Source organism: Canis lupus, chromosome 23 (assembly GCF_011100685.1).
Source record: "Canis lupus familiaris isolate Mischka breed German Shepherd chromosome 23, alternate assembly UU_Cfam_GSD_1.0, whole genome shotgun sequence".
Classification (NCBI taxonomy): Eukaryota; Metazoa; Chordata; class Mammalia; order Carnivora; family Canidae; genus Canis; species Canis lupus.
Genome location: NC_049244.1, coordinates 38,495,420 through 38,514,762, shown reverse-complemented (window position 1 = coordinate 38,514,762; position 19,343 = coordinate 38,495,420). Strand labels below are relative to the sequence as shown.

General features: G+C 36.1%; 1 protein-coding gene across 2 annotated transcripts in view; it reads left to right on the top strand.

Moving 5' to 3' along the window:
- GK5 (glycerol kinase 5) overlaps positions 1-19,343 on the top strand; it is a 70,349-nt gene that overhangs the window by 16,466 nt on the left and 34,540 nt on the right. For both annotated transcript variants that reach the window (XM_038571101.1, XM_038571102.1), the window contains 6 exons: positions 6,369-6,462; positions 11,088-11,219; positions 17,290-17,365; positions 18,045-18,106; positions 18,191-18,264; positions 18,477-18,537. In XM_038571101.1, coding sequence (XP_038427029.1) covers positions 6,369-6,462; positions 11,088-11,219; positions 17,290-17,365; positions 18,045-18,106; positions 18,191-18,264; positions 18,477-18,537 — 499 coding nt within the window. The remainder of the gene's footprint in view (positions 1-6,368; positions 6,463-11,087; positions 11,220-17,289; positions 17,366-18,044; positions 18,107-18,190; positions 18,265-18,476; positions 18,538-19,343) is intronic.

The window sequence follows — 19,343 nt, the reverse complement described above, 5'->3', positions numbered from 1 at the left end:
CTCAACCATTGAGCCACCCAGGCATCCTTAAAAAGAATATTCTTGAATCAGGGTAGACAGTGGATTTGAGGGGAATGAGACTAAGTCTGAGAAGTCTTTTTAAGAAGGCTATTGTTTATTCAAGTCTCTGCTCTCATATCTAAAAACTCTCTTCACCCCCAGTTATTCTATTCCTTTACCATGCCAGCATTTCATAGCATGATCCTTATGTGAAATGACAGTTTTAATTATTCATTTGTTTCTCCCTTTGCCATTAAAGTATAAACTCCAAGGATGTTATGGAATCCCTTTGTGGACTTAGGATGACACCCTCCCCCTTCCCCTACTTTTTGGCTGAAACAGCTAAGATATCATTAACCCAAGTGTGGCACACTAGAGGAAGAGGGGCAGCAGATTTGGCATGGATGTGTTGCATTTGAGGTGGCATGGAGCAAACTATCACAAATATGTGGAAGGCAATTGTTTGTGAGGGGATGGAACTGAAGTGAGAGGCTGGCCCTAGAGATGTAGATGGGTGAGTAGTCCTATGGTAACTGTTCATGGGTATGGGTCAGGTTGGTTTTGTTTTTTGGTTTTTTGTTTTTTGCAGAGAGCAGCTAGTTAAAAAGAGAAGGGGGCCAAGGATACAACCCTCAACAGATATAACAGCATTTAACTGGCAGTCTAAGGAAGAAAAATCTGTAAAGGAAACAAAAAAATCTATACTTAGAGAGGTAGGAGAAGAAACAGCACAATGATATCATGGAAGTTTAGGAAATTGTCAGTTTTAGGTAGGAAGAAATGAGTATCAGGAGTCAATATTGCAGAAAGGCAAGTCAAACTGAAAAGGAATCTGTAGGGGCACGTGGGTGGTTCAGTTGTTAAGCATCTGCCTTTAGCTCAGGTCATGATCCCGGGGTCCTGGGTATGAGCCCCATATCAGGCTCTCAGCTCAGCAGAAGCCTTCCACTCCCTCTGCTTGTGCTCTCTCTCTGTCAAATAAATAAATAATCTTTAAAAAAAATGGAGCCTGTAAATCTGAAAATTAAGAAGACAATAGTTACTATAGTGAATATAATTTTCATGAATAATTAGAAATCTAAATTACATTTGAAGTGTGTTCAGTTGAGGTAATGGGAAGTGATGAGGAAATGTTGAAGGGGCTCAGTTAGATGTGGGGCACATCATCCTGGTCAAGAGAGATGCTTTTGGTTCTGCTTCAAAGATGGGGAGATTTAAGCAACAGAGTTGATGGAATATTGTTGAAACAAAGCGATGGAAGAGTTGGGAAGACGTGGGTATAGAGACTACAGGTGCAGCTACCAGCCTGAGACATGAGAGGGAAAGCTTTTCCTCTGAACCAAAAGAGAAGTGGGGAGTTGAGGAAAGTCATTGCTGTGTTCTTACTCCCTTTTAGAAGCAGGTGGCCAGTGGTGGCCTAGGGCTTGAGAAATCTGGTGAAAATTAAGATGTGCCATTTATAGGGCATGGGAAGGAAACTAAGGAGGGACAAGAGAAAGACTTTTATCACCTTAAGTGACTCTGAGAACACAGGCAAGGTTGTGTTACATAGATATGGATTGGTATCAGTTCACAAGGTTCTGGCGTTGAAAGTAGACACAGAAGGAACCTGGGATGATCCCAGGTTAGGTATCGGAAAGGTAGATGGTTAACTTGAAAGATAAGGGTTAAAGAGTGACATTGTGGAGAATAATGGAGTAGGAACCTGTGAGGCTTGGTCAAAGCAAGCATTGAGTTTGAAAGAGAGGTTGTGGTAAACTAGTTCAGAACTCTAGAATCCAATCAGGGTTTATAACAACTAGGGGAATGCTGGATGAAGAAAGAAGCTATGTTTCTCAGGTCAGAAGGCGTGTGCAAACCAGCCATCATCATTTACTCCTCAACCCTGCTGCGGGTGTGGGGAAAGCAGCTCACATTACTGAAGCGTCTGGCTGGTACCAGGGCAGACAGTGGGGACATTGGCCTACAAAAATTTGAGTGTATATGCTTTGGTGGACTTAGTTGTGCCCTGCACGACTGGCACAGATGCTTACCTAGGTTCTGGCCCTCTCAGCTACAGTGGCTTTCTTAAGCTGTGTCTATTAGAAGATATAAAGGGCTAGTCCCTTTTGGAGTTTTTTTGGAGCCAGACACTTAAGGAAATCTTTGGGGATGCCTGGATGGCTCTGTGGGTGGGCATCTGCCTTTGATTTGGGGCGTGGTCCCAGGGTCCCAGAATCGAGTCCCACATCAGGCTCCCTGCATGGAGCCTGCTTGTCTAGAACTCTGCCTGTGTCTTTGCCTCTCCCCCTGTCTGTGTCTCATGAATAAAAAAATAAAATATAAATAAAAAAGAAAAGAAAAAGAAATCTTTGGCAGGTACCTAGCTGATCACAGAGGTAACAGAAGTTGCAGAAACTTCAGTAACCACACACAACAAGGAATATACACTTTGCAAAATATAGTTCGGAAAAGTTGCAAACTGGAAACTCCAACCCTCAACAAAGAAAAATCAGCAATCCATGAGGAGTGGGAAAAATCAGATTTCTTTTTTTTTCCCAAAAGATTTTGTTTATTTATTCATGAGAGACACAGAAAGAGAGACAGAGAGAGACATGGGCAAAGGGAGAAGAAGCAGGTTCCCTGCGGGGACCCTGACATGGGACTTGATCCTAGGATCACAACCTGAGCCAAAGGCAGACACTCAACCACTGAGCCACCCAGGTGCTCTGGAAAATCAGATTTCTAGAGTTATCACATTTATTTTCAAAGGAATAAGTTTTAAACATCTCACTGACTAAAGAAATTAGTCATAATTTAAGGAATATTTGATGGATAAATCTATTAAAAACTAAAATTATACATTAAGATATAAATTACACATTATAAATAGTACAGTTTAAAACTATACAATTCAGAATTGATGGCATTTCCTTATAACCACGTTCAACTCCTTAATTACTCTGTCTTTCCTATAAATAGTACCTCTCAGTTCTCAGCCTTACAAGTTATTAAAGCAAAGTGCATTTTTATGTACTAAACTAACAAAAAAGTCAGTCTGGGTGAGATGATAGCAGAAGTGTTTGACTCATGCACTGCCGTCATATTTTGTCATATATTTGTTTTCATATAAAATTGATGTCTCCAAATATTTATCAAGCACATTAAAAGTATAATAATAGTCAATATACAGTACTGGTTATAACATCAAATATTGCAAGTTTGGCCACATCTGAGGAGCTAGAGAATTGTCTTACCTTTTAACTCTATAATCTCATACTTAGGAGTGAGGGAGACTTGGGAGAAATAACCCAAAAGAAGCAACAGCAGCACCTCAAAATTTGACCTTGGGAAATAGAGTCACTGCGGCTGTAATTAGTTAAATTAGGGTGAGGTCATAATGCAGTAAGGTGGATTTGTAATTCAGTATGACTAGCGTCCTCATAAAAAGATGGAGAATGCCATGTGGAGGAGGAGGGTCGGAGTGATGTAGCTATGAGCCAAGGAATGCCAGAGATTATTGTGACCTCCAGAAGCTTAGGATAAGGCAAGGAAAGATTCCCTTACAGGTTTCAGAGGGAGTGTGGCCCTGGCAACACCATGATTTTGAATGTCTAGTCTCCAGAACTATGAGATGATAAATTGCTATTGTCTTAAGCCATTGAGTCTGTGGTGCTTTGTTATGTCAGCCCAAGGAAACAAATACAATGGTCGACTGACTTTTGACAAGGGTACCAAGACCAGGCATGCAGAAAGAACCATCTTCTCAACAAGTGATGTTGAGAAAAGTGGGTGTCTATATACAAAAGTATGAATGTGGATCCTTACCATATATAAAAATTAACTTAAAATGCATTGAAGACTAAATTTACTTACTTCATTTATTTATTTTTAAAGATTTTATTTATTTATTGATGAGAGACACAAAGACAGCGGTAGAGATATAGGCAGAGGGAGAAGCAGCCTCCTTGTGGGGAGCCTGATGCAGGACTTGATCCCAGGATCCCGGGATCACCACCTGAGCCACCCAGGCACCCTGAAGACTAAATTTAAGATAAAACTGCAAAACTCTTAGAAGAAAGCATAGAGGAAAATTTTCATGGCTGTGGATATAGAATTGATTTCTTAAATGGGTCTAAAAGCACAGCTAACAAAACAAAAAATAGATAAATTGGACTTCATTGATATCAAAAACTTACAGGCATCAGCTAAGTTGCATACAATAGTTAAGCTATTAAGATATTTTTGACAACTAAATTTTCTTTAATTTTCTCAACTATTGAATTCCCCAAAATATAAAATTGCCTAAATTGAATCATAAATAACAAGAAATAAAGTCATGTTGAAATTATTTTGACATAGTGTGCAATTTACATTTTAAAAATGTATCTGGAGGGGGGGAGGGAAAAAATGTATCTGGAAAAATTTATAGTCATTGATATCTTAAATGTGCAGTAAGATTTCTAGAAACTGACTACAGCATGTAATATGGAAGGCATGTGTCTTGGGATGCACTTTGGTGTGTTTGGTTTTAATTTCATCTGCAGGAACATAGGAAAATCACTTCTGATTTGTACTAATGATAATGGTGACTATTGGGATCACTGAAGGAAAAAGAAGTAACATGTTCATGTAAGGTGAATGCTGTGATTCTCATTAATAGAGATTTCTCATCCTCGGGGAAAGGAAACTATTAAGAGGGTGAAAAAAACTCAAAATGGTAGAAAATATGTATTTGCAAATCGTGTATTTGATAAATAATTAATATTTAGGATATAAAGAATTACAACTCAACAGCAAAAACCCAAATAACCTAATTCATAAATGGACAGAGAACTAGACTAATATACAAATGGTCAATAAACACGTGGAAAGATGTGCAATATCATTAGCCATTGGGGAAACACATATCAAAACCACAGTGAGGTACTGCTTCACACCCAGCAGGATCGCTATAATTTAAAAAATGGAAAATGACAAGTGTTGGTGAAGATGTGGAAACCCTAGAACTCTTGTATGCTGGTGGCGGGGATGTAAAATGGTGTAACCGCTATGGAAAGAAGTCAAGCAGTTCTTCAAAAAGTAGACTTAGCACATGCCCAGAATTCTGATCCCAGGTATGCCCAAAGGGATTGGAAACAGGGACTCAAATGGCTGCTTGTACAGCAGTTCTTATAATAGCATTATTCACAGTAGCAAGGAGGTGGAAACAACCCAGATGTTTGGAAATATTGGTGATAGTAACATAGAACATTGTGAAATGTACTTAATGCCACTGAACTGTGCACTTAAACATGCTTAAAATGGCAAATTTCATGTTATATATATTTCACCACAATTTTTATAAAGAGAGAGATTCAAGGGGTAGAGTGATAGATCACGGAACACAGGAAAGGAAGGAAGCTTGGGAAAGGTTGGTAGGAAGAAGAGGGAATGTCTGAGGGATTAAAGGCTGCAGTGAGGTTGAAGGGAAAGTATTTAGAGAGTAAGATTGAGAGAACTGGAATAGTAGCAAGATGTATTGACTAATGTATTGGGATGGTAGCATTTCAAGAGTAGGATGTTACCAGGTAATAAAGTTGAGGATGTGCCTTTGAGTGTAGACTGCATAAGAAGTGTGGGAAACGGCAGTCTAGGGAATTAAACATGGTCAAACCCACACAGAAGGGCAGTCAGAAATAGGGTAGAAAGTAAGCCTGAGTTTCATATCAAAGATTAGTGGATGTCAGTGGTTGAATTTGCAGGAGCCAAAAAGGGAAATGATTTCTTTCTACTATATTTCTTAGTTCTGTCCTTACATTGCATTGTCGATCCAGAGGTTGTTGAATTTCTTTTTTTCAGACACATTTTAATAAGCCTGGTAGGTTGCCAGTGGCTAAGCCTATTGTAAAGTTGAGAGGTGTAGAAATAGGTTCAGATAATATTTCGGCTCTTTTGTAGGTATAGAAGTTTTGATCTGTATCAAGTATTGATACAAGATCATTGTATGTATTGCATCAAGTATTGTCTGTATCAAGTACAATGATAGGGGAAAACATTGGCTTCTTGCTTTTCAAAGTGTATAAGCAAGTCTTTAAAGGACCTTTCATTAGATTTGCTTTGTTGTAGAAGTGTGCACATTGTACTGCTTCAAAAAGAATATCTTTCCAATAGAATTTTATCTAGAATTCCATACTATATTGCGTTATAATTGTTACAAAATGTGTTCAATTTATAAAATAAAAAAGTTATTCAGCAAGCCCCATCTAATTAAATCCTACTTTGAGATTCCATTGCGGCCTCTAATTTTTTCTCTTGTAACAGATTTTTTATTTAATATAGCCTCTGATTTATTTAATATAGCCTCAGCCTCTGACTGAGTCACAAAATGCTGTTTTTATCTTTCTTAGGAAAACGGGAAATCATTTTCACAACTTCATTAGTTGGCAAGATCTAAGAGCTGTTGAACTTGTAAAATCTTGGAATAATTCACTCATAATGAAGGTAATCTTATCTCCTATGATTTGGATATTACTATTTTCCCTGTAAATATCCCTTTGCTGTAGGCTTAAGAGTGTAATGTCCTAATTGTTCGGTTTTACGACACTGAGAAGAGAATACATACCTGTACACTCTTCACATCAGTGAAACTTCGTAGTAGTCACCCCAAAGCATATGTGGTGGTAGACTGAAGTACTTAACTGCGCTTCAGGAAACCCCGAAGAGGTTTAGAATGGCCTAGATGTTCTCACGTGAGTGAGAATTCATGTGGCTGATCTTGAAAAAAATAGACAAAATGCAAACTATGTCCAGAAAAAAATACAGAAATGTCTAAATTTCATCCTCTTTTGTTATAAAAATGGAGAGTGGATATCGAAATAGATAAGTAGCTGACTGCCACTAGCTCTTAACCTGATGCCTACTACACACATAGTGGTAGCAAATGACAGTGGTGATGACCATGACAGTGACAAAGTGCGGGATTATTGAGTCAGAGGGTAAGATAATTTTCTAAATGTGGCCAAACCTGAAATAGGTGTTGTCATCAATATTGCATATTGCATTTTGCAATATGACATGTTCTAATGCCACACAGCTAAATGCTTTCTCAGTTAGATGCCTGTACCAGATGGTGCTTCAGGGAGCATCTGGAGCATATAGTTTACTCAATAACTATTGGGAGACATTAATTTTATATGAAAACAAACAGGAATATATTATGGAATATGACAGCGATGCATGAGTGAAACACTTTTGCCGTAATCTCGCCCACATTGGCTTTTCTTCTGTTCATTTAATACATGAAAATGCACCTTGCTTTAATAACTTGTAAGGCTGAGAACTGAGAGGTGCTGTTTACAGAAAAGACTAATTAAGGAGCTGAAAATGATTATAAGAAAATGTCATGAACTTTAAATGGCAGAATTTTAAATTATACTGTTTATAATGTGTAATTCGGTATCTTAATGGATAATTTTAGTTTTTAATGGGTCAATTTGTCAAGCATTTCTTAGGTTAGTCAGTGAGGTATTTAAAACATTTACTTCTGTAGTATGAACTCCAAACCTCAAATGTAAAACACTTAAAGCACAAACTCAGCATTTAAAGCACTTCTACTTGATATTGAACATGTGCATGATGTAAGCTTTGGCTTCTCTTAGGAGAAAAATGTACACAGACTCTTGGAGTTTAGCGTGCTTCCTTTCACTGTTGTTCTGAGTCTTGCCTAATGGTTGGTAAGACTTCTCTTTGCTTTTAGCATAAAATCTCAACTCCTTACCATGGATTGATTGGCCCTGTCTAAAGCTCTGACCACTTCCCAGACCCTTTGTCCCTGAAGCTACTGAGGATTGAGCTCCAGCTTTGCCAGCCTGCTTTTGTTCTTAAAGCACCCAAGCTGTCTCTTACCTTCAGGCCTTTGTACCCTCAAGGGGCTCTCTCTGCCATCATGACTAGATTCTTCTCATCCTTCCAGGCCCAGCTCATAGGCTCATAGCCTCCTCCAATAGCAGGCTCTTTCCTGCTATCCTATTTATAGAGTAGCATGTCCCCAGCCCCCTATCCAGTCTCTATTATATTGTTCTTTATTTCTTTCACAGCACTTAACCACATTTCAAAGATTTTGAGATGTACATTTTTTCAGTTGAAATTTTAGTTGAGTTAAGTGTAGATTCATATTCAGTTGTAAGAAATAATACAGGGATCCCTTTGCAGTTTCTCTCAATGGTAAAATTTTACAAAACTATACTGTAGTGTCACAAACAGGATATTGACGTTAATACAATGTGTAGCTCTTATTCAGATTTCATCAGTTTTACTTATACTTGTGTGTATGTGTGTTATAATTTCTGTACAGTTTTTTTCCTGTGTTCGTGTATCTACCATCAGTCAAGACACTGAACAGTACCATCCTTACAAGGGACTCTCATGTTGCTCTATTTATTTATTTGTTTGTTTGTTTGTTTATATTTATTTTTTCATGTTGCTCTTTTATAACCACATCCATCTCTCTCCTGTGCACCTCCCCACTGTCTTCTCATCTCTCGCTCCTTGCAATCACTAATCTGTCCTCCATTAAAAATGTTCTCTCACTTCAGAATATTATATACATAGAGTGATGTAATATAAAACCTTTTGGGATTTGCTTTTTTTCACTTAGTGTAATTCCCTGGAGAATCCAAGTTGTATGTGCTTCTTCTTATTGCTGAGTTGTGTTCAGTGTACAGATGCACCACCTGTTTAAGGACATCTGTGCAAATCCCAGTTTTTGGCTATTACAAATAGAGCTGTTTTGAACATTTGTTTACAGAATTTTATGTGAACGTACGTTTTCACTTCTCTAAGATAATACCCTAAGAGTACAATTAATTGCTAAGTCAAATGGTAATTGCATGTTTTGTTTTATAAGAAACTGTCAGACTTTTTTTCCAGAATAGCTTCATCATTTACATTCTTACCAGCAATGTATAACTTAAAAGACACCTTTTTCCCAATTTAAAAAGGGTGATTTTTTTAAGGAGGATTTTTTTTTTTTTTTAAGATTTTGTTTTTAAGTACCTCTACACCCAGTATGGGGCTTGAACTCACAACCTCAGGATCAGGAGTTGCGTGCTCTACCTAGTAAGCCAGCCAGGCACCCAAAGCAGGATGTATTTTTAACCATAATTTTTAAAAATCATTTTAACCATTGATTATATCTTAGCATTATATCATAATTTAACTAGCAGATTTTTTTTCTTTTTTTTGGTAGTACATTCAATATTGGTTTATTTTTACATTCAGTGTCTTAAATTATCTCACTTACTGATTTGATTACTTGTCTGTCTCTTCCCACTAGAATGTAAATTTCAAGAAGGCAGGGCTTCTGCCTATATTGTTCATTCTGCTTTCTCAAGGCCTAGCACAGTACATAGAAGGTACTCAATAAATATTTGTTAAATGTAAAAACAAAATGTTAATTGTTCGTATGTTGATTAAAAGTGCAAGTGTAAGAACTCTTAATACTTTTTGTGTGCCCCCTCCCCCATTATCTGCATTTTAGTAGAAGATCCCTGAGGATATTAAATCTGATTTTTTTAAAAGAGGGAAGTATAGTATTCTTAGGGAGGAAGAACCTCTTTCAGTTTGAAACGTTCCTTAATATATAACACATCAGAAGGATTAAGATTTAAGAAACTCTTATCTTTTAATAAACAGTGTGCAAAATATAAAGAAAAGGTTTGAGCACTGAGTAAGGTGAGAAGGAAGTTAAAAGGGTATAAAATTAATATGATGAATAAGGTCTGAGGATCTAATTTATATCCTAATTACTATAATTAATAATACTGTTTTATATAATTGAAATTGACTAAGAGTAGAACTTAGGGGCAGCCTGGGTGGCTCAGTGGTTTAGTGTGGCCTTCGGCCCAGGGCGTGATCTGGAGACCTGGGATCGAGTCCCATGTCAGGCTTCCTGCATGGAGCCTGCTTCTCCCTCTGCCTGTGTCTCTGACTCTCTCTCTCTCCCTGTGTCTCTCATGAATAAATAAATAAAATGTTTAAAAAGAAAAGAAAAGAAAAAAGTAGAACTTAAATGCTCTCACCAAAAAGAAAAGGAAAAAAAAATTGGGGCTCATTGTTCAAAAAAAAGAAGACTGAAATGTAAAGAGAATTGAATCTATATATTTTCTTGATTGTTGCATTTATTATTTATTATTTTAGTAAGTCAAAATGCTTAAATGTATATACATATATGTATATTTTAGAGAGAGCATGTGCGTGTGAGTGGGGAGGGAGAGGCAGAGGAAAAAGGAGAGAGAGAATCTTAAGAAGGCTCTATGTCAGCACAGAGCCTGATGCAGGGCTCGATCTCATGACCCTGAGATAATCACGTGAGCTGAAATCAAGAGTCAGATGCTTAACCAACGGAGCCACCCAGGCACCCCTTTAAATTTATTTTTTAGGGGAGGGGTGGGCAGTAACAGAGGAAAAAAATGCAAGAAGTAGGTAAATTCTCTGTAAGTGAATATTTTGTAAAACATCGGTCATAAGTAGAATTGTTCATCTTCATTCTTGTAGTAGATGGCAGGATAAAGTTTTTGTTTTTTGAATTTTTTTTTTTTTTACCATGTCTTAGAAGGCTTAAAACTCAAAGCTTGTTTTCTATGAAAACCTTTTTCTTTTTAATTAAAGATTTTGTTTACCAAGAATTAAATTTTAAACTGTATATATTTCATCTTTGATTTAGATAAATCTGTATAGATAGTATTGAATGAAATCATACATCCCAAATTTTAGGTACTTAATATATAGGAGGCTTTCCTTTATAATTTAAATTAATTTCATTAAAAATATATTTCTAACAGGAATATAATTTTCTCCCTTGACTCTCTCCCTTTTATATTAAAAGATTTTATCTTGAGCTTCTTGTATTTACTAAAGAAGGTCATAGTAGATGTGTTACGTATGTTAGAATACAAATTGTCCACTTAGGGTAATATTGCTTTACTTCATTTTCTTAAGTGCTGGGAACACTATAAGTAGTTGAATGATTTGTTTGTTATTGGGTTTGTTTTCATGTGTGTAGAATTAATATAGAAATATCAAGCATCATTAAATGCATTTTCCTAAAATACCTTTGTTTTTAATAGCTATTACAGAATTCCTGCCGAGTGCTGCACTTTTTCACTAGAAATAAACGATTTTTAGCAGTCAGTTTATTCAATTTCACAAACCAGCATGTTTCTTTGAGATTGGCCTGGATTTTACAGAACCTGGTTGAGGTAAGGAAAGATTGTGTGTGTGTAAATTGCGTGTAAAGATTGTGTGTACGCACGCACACATGTGTGTAAATTACAGGGAAGAAAAAAATAAAGAAATACAGTAATTTGCTTATTTGGGGGAAAATTAAGTGTCTACTACATATTGGGATGGAATACAGGAATCTTTACTCTGTTTTTTAAAATATTTTATTAAAAAAATTAGAAAAATATTTTAAAGTCATAACACACACACACACACACACACACAGTTGTAACACATATAGAAAACTGAACAAAACAAAAATGTACCACTCATTGATACATTGTAGAGCAAACATCTGTGTAACACTACTAGAATCAAGAAATAGAACATTGTAAAAAAGAAAAAAAAGAAAGAAATAGAACATTGTGATACTATGTATCACATTTTCTTTCCACTTTGACACTTTTACTGTTATACTGAGGTGTGTTGTTTTCCTCCACACTGTATTTTAGTTTTAACTGAATTCCTTTGTATTTTGTATAAATATGTAAATTAATTTTCTTCTATTTTCATTGCTATTTAGTGTTCAGTATTTGATTTTATCACTATTCATTTATCCATTCTTTTCATGTACATTTGAGTTATTTCTAGTTTGGGGCTATTATGAATGATGCTGTCTTTTGGGGAATATATTAAAGGCATTTCTGCTTTATCTATGTATAGGAATGGAATTTTTAGGGCATGAATGTGTGTGTGTATATATATCTTCACTTTTAGTGGATAATATAAAAATATTTCCCATAATTTTTGATAATTTACATACCCATTATTAGTCATTGAGAGAACTTCATATTTTATTTACCATGATAATTGGTATTATCAGGTTTTTTGTTTTTAATTTTAGCCATTTTGGTAGGTAGAAGTAATTTCTCATTGCGATTTTAGATTGGATAATAAAAAAAGAAGAGCCAACTATATGCTGTCTACAGGAGAAACACTTTAGATTCCAAAATACAAATCAGTTAAAAGTAAATAGATGGAAAAGATCTCTCATGCAAACAGCAACCATAGCTAAGTGGATATGCTAATATACAACAAAATAGACTTTAAAACAAAAAATGTTATTATAGCTAAAGAACGGCACTTTATAATGATAGACAATCCACCAGAAATATATAACAATTATAAACATATGTGCATGTAATAACAGTGCCCCAAAATACATGAAATAAAAGTTGACAGAATTGAAGGGGAAGGGCAGCTCGGATGGCTCAGCAGTTTAGTGCCGCCTTCAGCCCAGGGCATGATCCTTGAGACCTGGGATCGAGTCCTATGTCCGGCTTCCTGCATGGAGCCTGATTCTCCCTCTGCTTGTGTCTCTGCCTCTCTCTCTCTCTCTCTCTCTCTGATTCTCTCATGAATAAATAAATAAAATCTTATATAAAAAGAATTTAAGGGGAAAATAGACAATTCAATGGTAATAGCTAAAGACTTCAACACCCCACCTTTAATAATGCATGGAACAACTAGACAGATCAACAAAGAAATAGAAAACTTAGACAATAGTATAAGCTAACTAGATCAAACAGGTGTTTATGGAAAACTCTAATAACAGAATATACATTCTTAAGTGTACATGGAATCTTCTCCAGGATACACACATGCTACACCATAATGCAGGCCTCAGTAAATTTAGAAGGACTGAAATCATACAGAGTATTTCTCTGATAACAAAGGAATGAAATTATAAATAACAGAAAGGTGAGGTGCCTAGCTGCCTCAGTCAGTAGAGGATGTGACCCTTGATCTGAGGGTTGTGAGTTCAAGCCCCACAGTGGGTGTAGAGATTACTAAAAATAAAATCCTAATTAAAAAAAAAAAAAAGAATTCACAGAACAAAATTTGGGAAGTTCAAAAATATATGGAAATCAAACTATATTCTTACATGACCAATGGGTAAAAAAAGAAATTCTATGAGAAATTAGAAGATACTTTGAGATGAATGAAAATGAAAACACAATATACCAAGTCATGTGTTGCAGCAACATCAGTGTTTAGATAAAAATTTATAGCCAGACTATAATTACCTATAGAGACTATATTAACAAACTGTCTAATATTCTAACTTAAGACACTGGCAAAAGGTAGCAAACTGAACCCATAGTAGTAGAAGGGAAGAAATGTAAAGATTAGCATGAAAATTAATGAAATAGAGAGTAGAAAAATAGTTGAAAAAATCAACAAAACAATGGTTTTCATGTCTTTCTGTGGCTTGGTGATGCATTTCTTTTTATCACTGATTAGTATTTCATTGTCTAGATGTATTTCAATTTGCTTATCTAATCACTCGTTGGAGGACATATTGTTGCTTCTAATTTTTGGAGCTTATGAATAAAGTTGCTGTAAACATTTGTGTGCAGGTTTTTGTATAAAGATAAATTTCAACTCATTTGAGTAAATACCTAGGTGTGCAGTTGCTAGATTAGACGATAAAATTATGGTTAGTTTTTTAAGAAAATGCCAAACTATCCTCCAAAGTGGCTATACCATTTTACATTCCTACCAACAATGAATGAGAGTTCCTGTCGCTCCACATCCTTGCTAACATTTGATATCAGGGGTTTGGATTTTAGCCATTCCAATAGGTGTGCAGTAGTATTTCATTGAATTAACTTGTAATTCCTTGGCATAACAATATGATGTAGAAATATGACTTTTCTTTCCTTTTTTTTTTTTTTTTAAGATTTTATTTATTTATTCATGAGAGACACACAGAGAAAGAGAGAGAGAGGCAGAGACACAGGCAGAGGAAGAAGCAGGCTCCATGCAGGAAGCCCGACATAGGACTCAATTCTGGGTCTCCAGGATCAGGCCCTGGGCTGAAGGCGGCGCTAAACCGCTGAGCCACCAGGGCTGCCCTTTCCTTTTCTCTTTAAACATTGACAAGGACTTCTAGGATATATTGACTAGAGGATTGGCCACACACATCCTTTTCTCATTCCTGATTTTGGGACAAAAGCTTTCAACATTTCACCATTTAGTATGTATTTGTAGTAGATTTTCTTTAGATACCCTTTCTCAAATTAAGGAAATCCTCTACCTTACTTAGTTTGCTAAGACTCTTTATTATGAGTAGATGTTGAATTTATCAAATACATTTATATTTGTTATCTGTATCTGTTGTCTAGGAGTGGCATCCTACTTGGGGTTTGTAGAGTGTCTTGAATTCATTACTTGATTTCATTGATTTTTAAAATTTCTCAGCCATTATCTTCAAAAGTAACTTCTCCATTCTTTTCCTTCTTGAAAATTTGATTATGTGCATGTTAGGCCTTCTCACTAACTCCCCTTTGTCTCTCACTCTTTCATATATTCCATTATTTTGTCTCTTTCTTACTTTATTTTGGATATTTTCTTCTAACCTTTCTCCCAAATCTATTCTCTCTTAAGTTGTTCCTAATGTGCTAATAAAACCCATCCATTAGGTTGCCTGGGTGGCTCAGTTGGTAAAGCATCTGCCTTCGGCTCAGGTCATGATCTCAGGGTCCTGGGATGGAGCCCCATGTTGGGCTCTCTGCTCAGTGGGGAGCCTGCTTCTTCCCTTTCCCTCTGCCCCTCCCCCCTGCTCGTGCTCTCTCTCACTCTGTCAAATAAATAAATAAATAAAATCTTTTTAAAAAATCCATTAAGTTCTTAATCTTTTAGTTCTAGAACTTTGCTTTACATAATTAGCATGGTATTTTAAAGTGTATAACTTTTAATTCTAATATCTATAGCCCCATAGATTCTCTCTTTTTTTTCATGGTCTCCTGTTTCCTCGGATGCCTGATTATTTAATTTCTTTTAAATTTAAATTACTTTATGGATGTATGATTAACATACAAAAAGCTGAACGTATTTAATATATATAACTCCATGAGTTCGATGAGCCTGGTTACTTATTTGTATGCACGTGTATGTATATCAGCTAGACATTGTATTTGCAAAATTATATGTAGAAATTATGGGAGCCTTAACATAGCACTCTCTTGCTCTGGATAGGATTTATGTTTGTTTTTTCCATTCTTGTAGGCACCAGGATTACCTCCATCCAGTTAATGATTAGGGTGATTCAAAACTGAGTTGCAGTTCCTATGACAGCTTGTCTTTCTAGTTTATCCTTACTCATAGGGTAGAGCCATTTTTTTTTTTTTTAAGATTCTGTTTATTGAGGCACCTGGGTGGCTGAGTCAGTTAAGCGTCTGCCTTCAGCTCAGGTTGTGTGATCCGACAGGATGGAGCCTGTGTCAGGCTCCCTCCTCAGTGAGGAGTCTGCTTCTCCCTCTCCCTCTGTTCCTCCTCCATCTCGTGCTGTCTCAAATAAATAAAATCTTAAAAAAAAAAAAAAAAAGAAGAAGATTCTGTTTATTCAAGAGAGTGTGCACACAAGGGAGGGGGCATGAGAGGGGGTGAAAGGGATGTGACCTGATATGAAGGCAGATGCTTAACCAGCCGAGCCACCTAGGCACCCTGAGCCATTTGAAGTCTTAATCCAAAACAAGGAGGATTGACCTGATGCTCCTACCTTAGGAAGCCCTAATGTTGATTCTGTTCTTGTAGCCTCATATGAAGCTACTATCTATTAGAGGACCTGACTTTCAATTTTTTTTTAAGATTTTATTTATTTATTCATGAGAGACACACAGAGGGAGAGAGAGGCAGAGACACAGGCAGAGGGAGAAGCAGGCTCCATGCAGGGAGCCCGATGTAGGACTCGATCCCAGGTCTCCAGGACCATACCCTGGGCTGGGCAGGCGCTAAACCGCTGGGATCCCTCAAATATTTTTTGAATGAACGGATGAATTTACACTATTTACCAGGCACTGAAATACAGATTAACTTTAATCTAATCTGGAACAAATTTTAGAATCACAATTTCTAAATTTAAAGAGTTTGAAATAAAGTAATATTACTTTATTACTTTAAACACTCCATATTTAAGTGGTTTAAAACTCGAATGGAATTTTCAAAGTATTTGTTATAAATAATCTGCAAATGACTACTTTTTTGGAACTTATGTCATGTGTTTTCATTTTATTGATCTTTTCTACTGTTCAAATATAATTCATCCTTAAATAGATTAATTTGCTATTCTTTTCATCTCATTTATTTAGGAGACATTTTTCAAACATCTCCTATATACCAGTAACTCTTCTAGGTATTGGACTTACAAATTTAGTTCCTGCTCTTAAGGAGCTTAGGGTCTAATAGGGAAGTAATGATGTGAGATAAGGGCTATGTGGAAGATTTCCATAGGGTGCTGACCTGGGCAAAGCCAGGAACTGCTAGTCTGGAAGAACAAATAAAGAGTTGGAGAGGTGATGAAGTATGACGTAGGGCATTGTTTGCACTATGTTTAGTAATATCTCAGGGCACCTGGCTGGCTCAGTGGGTAGAGCCTGAGGGTAGGGCTCAGTGGGTAGACTCTTAATCTTGGGGTCCTGAGTTTGAGCCCCACATTGAGCATAGAGCCTATTTAAAAAAAAATAGTGAAATCCCCACAGTCATTTCATTTTCTTTATTAGTTTAAAGATGTTTTGTGGGTTGGATTTGAACCGTGATTATACCATCCCGTTTTATTTTTTTTTATTTTTTATTTTTTTAAAGATTTTATTTATTTATTCGTAGAGACACAGCTAGAGAGAGAGAGAGGCAGAGACACAGGCAGAGGGAGAAGCAGGTTCCATGCAGGGAGCCCGATGTGGGACTCGATCCCGGGTCTCCAGGATCACGTCCCGGGCTGCAGGTGGCGCTAAACCGCTGCACCACCGGGGCTGCCCATACCATCCCATTTTAGACTTTGTGTATGTAGACAGTCATATGTCTAAACTAAAAATATATATACGTACTTTGTTCTTTCATCACAAGTGTAACACATGCTTTGTGTAAAATTAAAGCCTTTTATACTTTATAGTAATTGCTTGGGAGTATATTTTTTTAAATAGCTTCTTTATATATATATTCATTCCTATAAGAAATGGGATTATATTGTATTTACTAATCGGCACTTAATTGTGCACTTAATAATTTAGCCTTTTTGAGTCAGTTTTGTGCTGTTGTATTTTCTAGGTACAAAAGGCAGTTGAAGAAGATAATTGTTGCTTTGGGACTCTTGATACATGGTTGTTACATAAGCTCACAAAAGGTAAAGATGATCTGATCTATCTCAAGTAACTGAGATTTGATAGAAATGATTCACCTAAAAAAGTGGAAGTTACTTTTTTTCCCTTCTCTTATCCCATACATACTGCTCCTTGGTACCCTAGGTATAGTAAAGCTAGATAGACTTCAGATTTGTAAGAGGAGAGTGATTTTTAAATTGTGATGAAACCTCAAACAGAAGAACGGAGGAACAGTCTTAATTTCAAAAGTGGTAAGACTCAAGTTCAATAACGCATTTGCCACTTTGCATCTGGGTAACTATAGGCAATCACATGGCATCTTTGAACTCCATCTTTAAACTGCGGATGGGAGTGCCTATGATCAAGCCCCCAAGTCAGTTCAGTCTCTGCACTCAGTGGGGAGTCTGCTTGAGATTCTCTCCTGTTCCTGCTCTAACTCATGTGCAGGCACGCTCTCTTTCTCTCTCAAATAAATAAATAAATCTTAAAAAAAAAATCTGAAGATTATGATGTGACAGTGTATGTGAAAGTGCTTTTGTAAATTATAAAAGTTCAAAAAGATTAAGTGGGGAATTGCTTTGGGGGCTTTGCACTGGAAATATATATTTTGGAATGAATTTGAGGCCAAAGCTCTAGATTATAAACTAGGGATAGTTGTTGATTGACACTACTTATAATATATTATTTTCAATGTAAATTTAGGTTCCGAATTTGCCACGGATTTTTCAAATGCCAGTGCAACTGGACTATTTGATCCTTATAAGGTAAAGTTTTTTTTTTCCCTCCTTTTGAATCACCAATTTTTGTATAATTTAGCTTGGATTCTGATGACATATTTTTATGTTCAGATGCATTGGAGCGGGCTCCTTGCTTCCTTGCTTTCAATACCACTTTCTATCTTGCCTCCTGTGAAGGATACGAGGTAATAAGGAACATCATATATAGAAACCAGCAAAACTGACCCTGAATTCAAGTGCCTTAGCATTATATTATTTGTGTGGGATGCTTTTATGTTCATTACATAACTTTTTGGTTTATATGAAAATCAGAAAAAAAAAAGGAAATCAGTTTGCTGAATTATAGAATCAATGTTTCTAGAACTATAACTGACTTTTTCATCAATTTTATTTGAAGCCACAATTTTGGGTCAGTGGATGAAGAGATATTTGGTGTGCCTATACCAATAGTGGCCATGGTAAGTAGAAAACCTGAGAGTTTCTATATGTATAGTATAAACTAAATAATAGATATGAATAGTTGGGAGTAGATTTAAGAGACATTAAAGGTCCTTGTGAATAAAAGTAAAGTATCTTTTTTTTCTTTTTAAGTTTCTATGTCCTAGATATAATCAGGAGTATTCTATATTCTGGAAAGGGGACCACTGGGCCAGTCTTCTGACATGAAAGTACATTCTAATCTTTTCTGATTTACATATTGTTTTTCATAACATTGCTAAATTCTTAAAAAATGTTTTATTCTGAGTAATGTGTAGTTTATATTTGATACTCTGAGACAAAAAAACAAGGATAGGTCAGGGACAGAGCCATTGCTTTGTTTGTATTTGATACAGTATAACCAGACAGCAACAAGGCAGTTTAATGTAAAGAAGAATGTTATATTTATATTTTATAAAATCCGTAGTCAGTATTATCAGTAAAGAAACTGTAGAAGAGTGAAAAATTATCTGTTTCATATTTTTAAGGTTTTTTTCTTGATTGTACTCTTTCTGTCTGGAGAAAAGGGCTAGAACTTAGAGAATCTCAAGGATTTTCCACCTGGTTGAGAGGATGTGTGGAAACTGACTTTGACTTTGATTTCCTATAATAGCTTAAGCAGGAAGTATAGGCCATCTTTCCTTAAGTGGATGGTTGCCACAATAGGTAGAGGAATCAGGTAAGAGAAGGGGAATTTAATTCCTAAGTTATAAATTCTTGGTCACTTAGAGAGTATCAGTCTTATTCACCTCAGTGGTAGGCTCAGGTTTAAATAAGGGTATGGCTG